The following is a 13,014-nucleotide window of genomic DNA, read 5'->3' on the forward strand; positions in this document are numbered from 1 at the left end:
AATAATAAAAATAATAATAATAATAATAATGTTGTGAAATAAAAATATAATACATAGATGTATTAATTAGAAAATTAAAACAATAATTAAATAAATGAATAATGCCTAAATGAAAAATTAATAATAATTAATAAATTAATAAATAAATAATAGTAATTTAGTAAGTTAATAGAAAGACCATAAATAAATAGACGAATAAATTATAAAGTTAAAATAATAAAATAAATGAATAAATAAATCAATGAAAATACTAATAATGATAAATCGATAATAGTAATTTAGTCAAATAATAGACCCTAAATAAATAAATGAATGAATAATGAATAAATAAATTAAAATAATAATTAATAATTAAACAAATAAATATAAAATATAAATAAATAGACAGACACAATAGACACACTGTAAAACCCAACAGTCAATATTATTAAATGAAATGAATATTGAATGAAAGTTAATTCTACTTATTTGACGAGTTTTGAACTCAGTGTTAAAGGTAATGAGTTAACTTAATACCTCATGACTTCAACTCAAATGGAGTAAGTTCACAGAACTCATATAGATTAGTTTTTTTTAACTCAAATGGTTTGTTGCAATCGGTTTCCTCAAATCGTTTGTGTTGCCTTAACTTACTGGGGTTTACAGTGCTGATAAATGAGTAAATTAGAAAGATAGTAAATACTACTACCACTAATAATAATAATAATAATAATAATAATAATACTAGTAATAATAATAATAATAATAATAATAATAATTTAGTAAATGAATAAAATATAATAAATAGATGAATGAATTATAAAATGAAATAAATAAAATAATTTAATAATAAATAAATAAATGAAAATCATAATTAATAAATAAACTGATAAATAAATGAATAAATGAATAAAATAATAAATACTACTACCACTAATAATAATAACTAATAAAATAAATTAATGAATAAAATAATTAAAACAATTATTAATTAAAATAATAATAATAATAATAATAATAAAAATTGTAAATTAATAAAAATTTATTAATTAATAGATGAATTAGAAAATATTTTTAAAAATTAATGAATTCAAGTTCAATTATGGGATACAATAACTCAAATTTCTGCTTAAAGATACATCACTACATTTAATAAAAAGTCCAGACTCAAACCCAGGATGTGCATTGGTACCTAATCCAAGTTAACCATATGTTATTTTAGTTCTGGCATCAAATGCTAGAATGTAAAATAGACGATTGCTAAATTTGTCAAGCAAAAATGTCATTAATATAATTTTAACAAAATCTGTCCCTCTATTCAATGTCTTCATAAGGAGACTAAAAACAAATCCATATAAATCAAGCAGTTTAAATTCAAAGTCTTCTGCAGAAATATGAGTGCTTTTATATGATGAGCACGTTTCATTTAGGCGTTCATTAACACACACACACACACACACACACACACACATCGAATGAAAGCCTCATGGGTTTAGGTTTTGGCTTAACTAGCCGTTTAAATTCTGTGTTTTGCATTAGTCATAAACAAATCACTCTGATTCACTGTTTTAGATGAATAATTTTTGGAGGCTAGTGAAATAAAATAGTTTTTTTTCCCGCCCACTTAGATTATTAGCATATGTTTTTCATGAAATGCTCACGGTATAGATTAGTGTTTTGGATTCTGTAGCGTTGATGTTCAACGGATGTGTCTTTTCTTGTCTTTGTGTTTCAGACCTTATTTAACCCCAATAAGACGGTGGTGAAGATGTTTGTGGTGATGTACGATCTGAGAGATATGCCTGCCAGCCATCAGACATTCCTGCGGCAGAGAACCTTTTCAGTCCCAGTCAAACGGGAGTTCAACGGACAGAGCAACAAAAAGACGTCCTCACTGGGGCAAGGACGAACCCTCCGCTACCTCGTCCATCTGAGGTCAGTATCACAGCCTATTTTCATTCACATATACCAGGGAGTGTCAGAAATCAAGTGATTGACCTTTATTCAGAATACAAGATTAAAGTCGACATGAAGCAGAAGCTGCAACTATTATTTTTTTCATATTGTGACCCAGTTCCTAGAGAAACGGAATATTAAATTAGTAAACAGTGGCGTGACTAGGGTATCGTTTGTTTTTTTTTCCGATACCGGTGCTAAATCGATACTTTTAAAATGATACCGGTGCCTGAACCGATACCTTTTAGCCCGAAAATGATGGTAGATGACTCAACAAAAATATTTTATTTGACAAAATCTTTAAAAAAATAATTTCTAATAGAACAATATAATTAAAGTTTAAAGTAAACATCACTTCATATTGTATTGCATTAATACATTTCCTTTGATCATTTGTTGGTTAGCATGAATTTAGGATTTGCATAATGAAATTACATATACTCTATATCACAAAATACTTAAAACATTATTCGAAGTCATTTGTTTTCATGCATCACTCTACATGATAATTAAATACCTTAAACTCAAAATAATCTGCCTTGTTCATTTATTTGACAAGTAACATTGTACTGTTGTATGATAACACATTTCTAACATTCAAGTACATCAAGGCACATTGCTGCACCTGTAAACTTTAAAGGGCCATGAAACCCCACACGAGTTTCAAAGTCAAAACACACACACACACACACAAACACGGAAGAAAGTGATGGTGTTTACCAATCTGTAGAATTATTTGCCAAATTATTAAATGGTGGAATTTAACTGCAGTTTGGCTCTTTCAATTAGGGAATTCATTCATGTCCCTCGCGACAAACGAGATATTTGATTCGAGGATCTGCTCTAAGCGTGTATTTTTCATGCATTATTTTATACCGTAGGGTGAATGAGAGAAAAAAACCCTCCGCATTTCCCGGAAACTTAGATGCACTCGGCAGGTAGCGTCAGAAAGCCGCGCGTGTTATTCCGATCACAAAATGCGGCGAAAATCATACACGAGGTAAAAGTTTGGTTGTGGTGCTAACATGTTTACACTCGGTGCAATAGTTAACTTAGTTCGATAAGAACAAACTGAATAAACAAAGAGCACTGGTCGCTCACTTACCAAATCTGTAGAGACAGGACAATCACCAGCAACTAGAGCCGCGTCTTTATGAAGAGAAGACTACAAGCGAATCTTGATCTCAGCGTTTGCAGATGAGAACAGCTCTTAGGTAAACGGTAATCCTCCTTAGACACGCAAGTTATTGTTGTCGAGCGTCGCGTACACTGTTAATCCACACGTGACTCCAGCTGCGCTCTTACAGAGAGAAAATGAAAACAAAACTTAACTGCAGCAAACTATAAAAGCAACACTTCACGCTTGTTTTGCCAATACAACGTGGTGTGTCTGTCGTCTAAACACTGTGACAGTAATGAATATTAATGACGTTGCACAATAGAGCACGCTGATTGGTTTGAACCAAGCCTTACTCATGCATTAATGCATCACACTGTAAGACGTAATAAGACACACTCTGGCACAGACGTCCAGTTTGCACGCTGGAATACACGATATTATGTCATGACGCAGCTTCAAAAATTAGTTTCAAACCGAAAGTACGAATTTGCTTGAAATAACGTTAAAACAACCAATTTACACTTTTTAGCGAAATATTGGTGTCCTAATAGTGTTTTTAGCAGTGTGGGACACGTATACAACTGTCAACAGCTCAAAAAATGTGTTTTGGTGTTTCGTGACCCTTTAACAGGCCTACAGTTGAAGTAGATTTATTTTGCCCTCCCATTCATTTAAAATAATGTTTCTGAAAATTGTCACAGTGTTTCCTAAAATATAATTATTCTGGAGTCATAATAAGTCATATTTCTTATTGTTTATTTCGTGAATAAAAGCTGTTTTTAATTTAAATAAAAATAAGGTCAGTATTGCGTAGCCTCCTTAAGAAATGTTTACTATATATTTTTGATTTACACAACAAATCAGTTACAAAATAATTGGACTAATTATTTCAACTTTCATCGTCAACTGTTAACTGATTAAGTCTAAATTACACTTAAATCTTAATAAAAAAATGCTTAAAGGGACTTTGTCTGAATACAACTGTCTTGCAAACTAACTAGTGAAATGTTCTGCACTGACTGTCAGAATGGGGAAAAGAAAACAGTAGATATCAGAAATGAGTTAGTTAAACTATTATGTTAAACTATTATGTTGAAAAATGTGTTGTAAATAAATCATGTGTTGAAGACAGAAATCAAAAATGAATGAAGGCAAAACTAAACGAGTTGAATATGACTTACATGAGCGTGACTGAAAACTACATTTGATCAATGTCTTACATCTGTTCTTTGGTACTTGCCGACTGTTTGTAAATTCAAGTCTGCATTTCCTAACGTAAAACTATGTACACTAGATTTCTGATTAAAAATGGTCTCTGAATAGCCGAGGACTTTCTATATTAAAAGTGTTAAAATCGCTATTGAAAACTGAAGTCTAATATCATCAACGGTGGACATTTTGATAGTGTTTCACAACATGAACATGGCTGAAGTTTAATCTTTTTATTACCTGAGACAATTTGGGCATCAACTGACGAATGCGGGGAACTGATGCACGCAGCACAGTCACAAAGAGAAAGTGCAGCGAAAGCGAGTGCCCGAGGGAGGGAGCATGCGAGAGAGGCATTCCTCTGCTCTGCCTTTGAGCCCTGTGTCATTAAGTTTAACGTTTCCCCCTTACACACAACTTTTGTAAAGACAGTTGCTGTGTCAGAATCCTTGCTTGTAAAATACGCTTTAGAATGCTTAGTTTAAGCAAATTGGATGCACATGATCACGCGTGTAGATCTGAAGAGTGTCGCTTTCGCTCACTTACTTTACTGTATATGTTCATCAAAAATCTCTGCCTATGTGAGAGATTCTTAGGGTGCTTTCACACCTGTGAATCGATTCAGTTGTTCCAAAACAGAGATTACAATTGTTGCATTGTTGCTCTTTGCCGTGTGAAAGCGAACCGCTCTAAGAGCAAAGTTTCTAATCGGACCAAAAGAGCTAAAACAAGTCACGTGCAAGTAAACTCTCCTTACATTGGTCAGAGTGTCAGGGTTTATTTTGCAGCGTCCCACTCAGCTGTCAGGAGAGGTGGTGGTTTGGTGGTGATTGACAGGGTGCGCGCGCGCGTCGTGTCTGAGGAGAGACGCGGTGGGGAGGGGTGAGAAGGGTGCGCGACGATGCCTATTTGAGGACCGGGAGGGAGACGCGAGATTACCGGGAGATCATCACTCATTTGCGGGAATCCGGAGACTCGCGAAACTTCCCGCCCTACTCATAATTCTCTCTTCATATAGCTGTAAGCCTATTAGATATCCTTAAAACACTGTGATATAACCGTGCTCGGATCAGATCGCTTTCTCACTGCAATCAAACCGCTCCAGGGCTCATTTCAATTGAGCCGAGACCACCTCATTCAAGCGATCTCGGAGCGATTACTTTGGCATAGAACAGAGCGTGATTGAGATACGTTCCGAAACAAAAGTGTAGGTGTAAAAGCACCCTTAATCGAAGTCTTGTCTTGATTTGGGTAAATATTGGAACATTATTGTCCATGTAAACATTCTGATTGTTTATTGTTGAATGGTCAAAGGTCTAGAGAGCACTCTTGTCAACAGGCTAATTGTGGCCTTGACGTGTCTGTTAATCTATTATGTATAGTGATTTTAATTAGCCTCCCAGAATGCCAGAGCTGATTTCTACAAAAATGCTGTATACGTTTAAAGTCTGCAGTAGAGCAGGTCTGTTTATTTGGCAGTCATTTTGGAAACACCTCCAGGCATTTCTTCTCTAGTCATGAAAGTACAGTTCTTATCTGCTTGAATGAGGAATTTTGACCAAAAATCTGAAATTTTACACAGAAGAACAGCACATATGATTGAAGGGGGAGTTCAGAAAAACTGAAAATTCTCTCAATTTACTTGTTATCCTGTTTAAGTATCTGTTTTTTTTTCTTCTTCTTTTGAGGAAAACAGAGGAAGATATTTTATAGAAAGCTGGAAACCATTTACTTCCATACAATTTTATTTTCTTTCTATGGAAGTTGATGGTGACAGGCTTTCTTCTAAATATCTTATTTTGTGTTTAACACAAAAAAGAAACTCCTAAAGGTTTGGAACCACGAAGGGCTGGTAAACATTGAGTAAATTTTCATTTATGCGTGAACCCTCCCTTGAAGTATTATTTTAAAGCAACAAGACATGTGAATATTTATTGTACATTAAAATGTACAATTTTACTAAGAACTTTAATACTTTAATAATAAAACTGATGGTTATTGCTTCTTAAAATAAGCATTTTCATTGCTTTAATATTTATTACTTTAATTTAAAGCTCTTAAAACCAATCGAAACAGAATAATTGATTAGACTTAGCATCCCATTAGTGCAGAAAAGGTCCCTAGGAAGGGCAGTCTAGACTTTGTCTTGAATTTTTAATGAAAAGAGTCATTAAAAATAATTAGAGTTGTTAATAATTCAATTATTATTTAGAGCACTGCTACAGAAATAGTGTCAAATGTTTGGTTTTCTTCTCTGTACTAATCAAAGTGAGCAGTAGCTATGTGCTTATATTTTCTTTCATTCTTTCTTTCTTTCTTTCTTTCTTTCTTTCTTTTATATTCAATTTTTTTTTGAAAGAAATAGTGTCTCCCATAAGAAATAATATCAGAGATACACCAGTCAAATGTTTAGAATACAGTGCATCTGCAAAGTATTCATAGCGCTTCACTTTTTCCACATTTTTTATGTTCAAGCCTTATTTTAAAATGAATTAAATTCATTTATTTCCTCAAAAATCTACACACAACACCCCATAATGACAATGTGACAAATTTATTTCAAATAAAAAAACTGACAAATCACATATACATAAGTATTCACAGCCTTTGCTGTGAAGCTCTAAACTGAGCTCAGGTACATTCTGTTTCCACTGATCATTCTTGAGATGTTTCAGCAGCTTAATTGGGTTCACCTGTGGTAAATTCAGTTGATTGGACATGATTTGAAAAGGCATACACCTGTCTATATAAGGTCCCAGGGTTGACAGTGCATGCCAAAGCACAAACCAAGCATGAAGACAAAGGAATTGTCTGTAGACCTCCGACACAGGATGGTCTCGAGGCACAAGGCTGGAGAAGGTTACAGAAAAATTGCTGCTCTTTCTGCTTCCAATGAGCACAGTGGCCTCCATCATCTATAAGTGGATGTTGTTTGGAACCACCAGGACTCTTCCTAGAGCTGGCCGGCCATCTAAGCTGAGTGATTACTGTACCCAAAAAAAAAAAAAAAAAAATACTAATACTAATAATACTTTCCTTCTTAGACTTTACAGACCTGAAACTTGCCTATAGCACTTATTCATTGTTGCTCTTATAGTTGTGTAAATTGCTTCCTTGTCCTCATTTGTAAGTCGCTTTGGAGAAAAGCGTCTGCTAAATGACTAAATGTAAATGTAAATGATTGGAGGAGAAGGGCCTTAGTCAGGGAGGTGATCAATAACCCGATGGTCACTCAGTCTAAGCTCCAGTGTTATTCTGGAAAGAGAGGAGAACCTTACAGAAGGACAACCATCTGTGCAGCAATCCACCAATCAGGCCTGCATGCTAGAGTGGCCAGACGGAAGCCAAATTGCTAAAAGGCATCTGAAGGACCCTCAGACCATAAGAAAAAAATTCTCTGGTTTGATGAGACCTAAATTGAACTCTTTGGAGTGAATGGCAGGTGTTACGTTTTGTCAGTTGTTTTATGCACATTAGCGACTCATATTAACCATTTGCACTTTTTCCTCTCTCTCAGGTTCCAGAGTTCCAAATCTGGAAAGATCTACCTCCATCGGGACATCCGGCTCCTTTTTTCCCGTAAATCCATGGAAGTGGACAGTGGTGCTGCCTATGAGCTCAAGTCATTCACAGAGTTACCTGCCGACCCTCCTTTCTCTCCCAGATGCTAATTCAATCTAGTCTATTCAGAGTTTAATCCAGCGTAGGGGCCTTACTAAATCTAAATCTACCATCCGCTTGTATTGGAATCCAAAATAGAGAATCCCACTAACACACGTACACATGCACAGAAGGACTGTTCACTTTAACGTCCCTTTCCTAAAAATACACACCCTGTTGAGTTGTTGGGGTTTCAATGGTGTTAGGTTTAAAAAAAAATGGAATAAAACAGATGGCTGGGAGTTTTTTTAGGCTTATTTCCTGACACTTGGCATGGCGTGAACAAAAAAAAAAATCTAAATAAATGACTAAACAAGTCCATGGACCATTTTTTTTAAACGAGTCAAGAAACTGAATAACTGCGAGGATGTTTGATGAGCACTGTGTTTTTTCTTTCTCTCACCACAACTGGAAGGAAAGGAGTTTTCGTTGGATGAATTCTTTCTTCGTACTGTTACCAAACCACTTTAATCGGAAGTGTTGCAATAGAAAAAAACAAATATCTTACTAGATTAGTGTTTACATATTTACTTTTTTTTTTGGTCATCAGTTATTTAATATTTAAATCGAACTGTCATCTACTGCACATGTGATGCCTGTTGTGCAAAACATTATGATGTAGTGCAAATTCTATGTTTTAATCATACCATGTATTTTTGTCTTTCAAATTCAGATCTTAAATAAAAGAATTATATATTATATCTATAAAATGACCTTTTGTTTGTATTTGTTTGTGTTCTTATTCGTTTTGACTTAGGTGTGTGTGTGTACTTAGGACACATAATTGTATAATGACGAGATTATGTAATTTATTAACTGCAAAGTAATTCAAAATGCTTCAAAATATATATCAAAATACTAACTGGTCACTTTATTAGGTACACCTTACTAGTACTGGGTTGGACCCCCTTTTGCCTTCAGAGCCGCCTTAATCCTTCTTGGCACAGATTCAACAAGGTACTAAAAATATTCGTCAGAGATTTTGGTCCATATTGACATGATAGCATCACGCAGTTGCTGCAAATCCCAAAGGTGCTCTATTTGATTGAGATCTGGTGACTGTGGACATGGCACGATATCTTGCTGGAAGTAGCCATCTGACCTGTGGTCTGATAAAGGCATGGACATGGTCAGCAATACTCGGGTAGGCCGTGGTGTTGACATGATGCTCAGTAGGTACCAATGGGACCAAAGTGTGCCAAGAAAATATCTCCCACACCTTTACACCCCCATCAGCCTGAACTGTTGATACAAGGCAGAATGGATCCATGTTTTTATGTTGTTGACACCAAATTCTGCCCCTACCATCTGAATGTAACAGCAGTTTTTCCAATTTTCAGCCACCTCAAGGTTCAAGTGTTGTGTGTTCAGAGATGCTCTCCTGCATACCTCGATTGTAACGAGTGATTATTTGATCTACTGTTGCATTTCTATCAAGCTTGAAAATCAGTCTGGCTGTTCTCCTCTGACCTCTGGCATCAATAAGTGTCAACAGAACCGCCACTCACTGGATATTTTCTTTTTCAGATCATTCTCTGTAAACCCTAGAGATGGTTGTGCATGAAAATCTCTGCAGATCGTCAGTTTCTGAAATACTCAGATAAGCCAGTCTTGCACCAACAACCATGCCACGTTCAAAGTCACTTAAATCCCCTTTCTTCCCCATTCTGATGCTCGGTTTGAACTGCAACAGCTTGTCTTGACCATGTCTACATGTCTAAATGCATTGTGTTGCTTCCATTTGATTGGCTGATTAGAGATTTGAGTTAACCAGCAGATGTACCTAATAAAGTGGCCGGTGAATGTATATACAGTACTGTGCAAAAGTTGTAAGCACTATATGAGCTTTGTTGGCCTAAGGCTTTGGCACAATATATATTCAATCAATCTCTTTATTCAAAACAAACAGGAAATATGTACTTGGCACCAAAACACAGCTTGGACTACATTGTTTTAACTGTCCTGACATTTTCTGAAATAATGTGCTGTGTAATATCAGGTTTCTTTTAGCACTTTCCAGAGTTCTTCTTTAGGTTTAGAGTGTCATATCTTTCTTCTTCTGTCCAGGTGATATCATACAACCTCTATAATATTAAGGTCTGGACCTTATGGAGGACATTTCATGACTGTCTGCATTTTTTCGGCTTTTCTTTTCTTTAAATAGGATTTCACTGCAATTAGCAGATCTTGATCATGCTGAAAATGAAAGTTGTTACCTCTGAAGTCCTTTCCAAAAGGGATAGCATAATGAATTCAATTTCATCAATTTAGACAATATTGCTAACAACATTAGTAGAGATGCACCTCAAACCAGGAGAAACTGTCTTTCACAATGTCTAAACCAAAATATTCTAACCTAACTATTAACTCTAACCTAACTCCTATCCTAAAAAACCCTACATCAACTGAACAATAATATATTTACTGTATAAATCTCAATAAAAAAAAATGAAATTAAAACTGACTGGTTTTGTGGTAAATATATATCTATCATGACATCAGTAAAAAATCAGCTAATGTTGGCCTAAAACTTTTGCACAGTACTTTATGTATTTATGCATCTAAAACCTTAAACAAGTGTGCGTGTGTGTGTGTACACTTGTTTATTCCACATTGCCTCTACATTATACATTCGCAGTGCTTCACTTTTTCCACATTATGTTAGCTACTGCCTTGAATGAAATGTATTATTTTCCTCAAATGTCTACAAACAAGACCAAATAACGAAAGTCATACAATAATGCTAATAATTCTGTTGGTAGTCCTTGCCAATCTTAAGCCAGTTGTAATAATTTGATTTGGTTCAATTTGGACTTTCCCGAACCATTGCAGAGCCTGAGGATCAGTGTGAGCGCTCCAGCTTGGTCCCACCCTGATCATTTTGTTTGAAATATTTGCCAATGTATTACAAAAAAATCCCATGTACACATTTTCACAGCCTTCATTGACACTGCAAACTGAGCTCAGGTGCGTCTGTTTCTACTGATCATCCTTGAGATGTTTCTACCTGACTGGTGTCCAAACTGTGGTAAATTCAGGGCACGACTTAGCAGTGCACACGCTAGCCTGTGTAAGGTTTCACAGTTAACAGTCAACGTCAGAGCACAAACCAAGCTATAAAGTACAGAGTTGTAGATCTGAAATGGGATCGTTTGGAGGCACAGATCTAGCAAAGGGTACTGAATAATTTCTGCAGCATGAGCACAGTGGCCTCCATCTCGTACAGGGGTGCCCAAACTCGGATCTGGAGAGCCGGTGTCCTGCAAAGTTTAGTACCAACCCCAATGAGATACACCTGGGCTACTTAATCAAGCTCTTACAAGGCTTTCTAGAAACATCCTCTAATGGTAATAATGTATTTATTTTATTTTGTATAATTACACTTCATAAAAACTGGCTGCAGAAACACTTTGACATTGTGTCATTGGAGGGGGAAAGCACCCACCCTATTAGTCAGGATCTCTCCCTTATTAGTATAAACAGCCCTGAGTGAGAAGAAGCCTTCCATTAGAGTTTTAGCACCATACCTGCTGAAGTTAATTGCAAAAAGAGGGAAATTCGTAGTAGGTCAGGGGTCATCAGCAGGAGTATGTGTCTTAAATGGAATGTTTTTGAAAAATGTAGGCGGGTGTATCCCAACTAATTTCAATGGAACAGCTTGCTCTAAGGAATTACTCAACTCTAGAATTAGACTTAGAACTTTTTTTAAAGGGTCAACTACCATTGTGTCATTCAAATTTATTAAGACTTTCATTAAATCAGTGGGATTAGGATATTATCATTCAAATTAAGATATCTGAATAAAATCTGAGTAATTTCTGTCACTCTACTTATATTATAGTCTACGCATCCCAAACTTCATCAAAAAATGAAGTACGCATGAATCAAGCTATTTTGAATCTAATACAATCAAAACACCTAAAGTTCATCATATTAGTACATACTTAGACATTGGATAATGAAGTAGTCAGATTTCATTAAAACAACTTGATTTGTGTTTTGGAGATAAACAAATGAGTTTTGAGCATTTTTATTTGGTAACTCTGAAATTCAACACAGGCCTACTGTGAAAACATACCTCCCTATACATTTCTGGAGAGTGTGAATTATGTATCCAGAGCTACGTATGGTTGCATGTCATCTTTAAAATGAATGCTACAGGTTGTTATGATGCTGCTGACAGCTTCTGTTTCCTTTAACGCTACCGACTGACCTCTTCTGACCGCCTCTGTCTTTACAGCTTTTCCACTGTTACCAGTTTGCCCAGTATGTCGGAGGACTTGCAGAGAGGAGTTGATGTCAATGAAGGGGTTTGAGTCTAGCAAAGAACCAGGAAGCAGGTAAAACAAAAGGCAAAAAATAAAATGAACAAGTATATAACAGGGTTAACGTTGTAAGATCTAAAAACATGGTAAAAATTAGGTGGCTGCGAGGGCTTTTCATGTTCTGGATTGCTCTTGTAAACAATCAAAAAGCTTTTGTCAGTTGGGTTTAGGAAAGTGGGTGGACGAGTCAATCAGTGCTTTTGAAAACACTATCCGTTGGGTTTAGGGAAGAGGGTGGGTGAGGCAATCGCTCGGACAGCGGCCTTTGGTAGATTTACACGAGAAGAGCAGGCATGAATGGCACTCGCGAGAGAAATTTGAAATCTGACAAAGCATACACAGCAGCAAAAAAACGTAGCTCTTGGAACATATTTCACGCTGTCCAGAAATGTATACAGTGGTACGTATCAATAATGAGCCTGGGTTTTAAAATTCATTATATTTTTGTTTAAAAAAGAGCATTGTCATTGTATTTGTCCAAAACTCGTGATGCTACAGAAATCATCACTCAAATGTGTTTCAAGGTGTCAGGAGTAATTATAATCTGTCTTCTAAAAGCGTGAACATAAGCTTATCAAGGACCTCTAAGTTACAAGAAACATTTCAGTGACAGGATAATCCTCTGATGACATAACAGAGATGGACGTCAAATCTCCTGGTTTATCATGTTAAAGCATTTAGCATTGACAATTTTATATCTATATCACACTTATTAACAACTTTCGTAGACCAATGTGCTTTAAAACAAATATTCAGAAGGAATTA

General features: G+C 35.6%; 1 protein-coding gene across 11 annotated transcripts in view; it reads left to right on the top strand.

The window, feature by feature from the left end:
- atosa (atos homolog A) overlaps positions 1-8,634 on the top strand; it is an 80,399-nt gene extending 71,765 nt beyond the window's left edge. For 10 of the 11 annotated variants that reach the window (NM_001443969.1, NM_001443970.1, NM_001443971.1 and 7 more), the window contains 2 exon segments: positions 1,715-1,914; positions 7,782-8,634. In NM_001443969.1, coding sequence (NP_001430898.1) covers positions 1,715-1,914; positions 7,782-7,935 — 354 coding nt within the window. In that variant the 3' untranslated portion in view covers positions 7,936-8,634. 11 annotated transcript variants of the gene reach the window in all.
- The last annotated feature ends 4,380 nt before the right edge of the window (positions 8,635-13,014 follow it).

This window comes from Danio rerio, chromosome 18 (genome assembly GCF_052040795.2).
Source record: "Danio rerio strain M-AB ecotype USA chromosome 18, GRCz13ab, whole genome shotgun sequence".
NCBI lineage: Eukaryota > Metazoa > Chordata > Actinopteri > Cypriniformes > Danionidae > Danio > Danio rerio.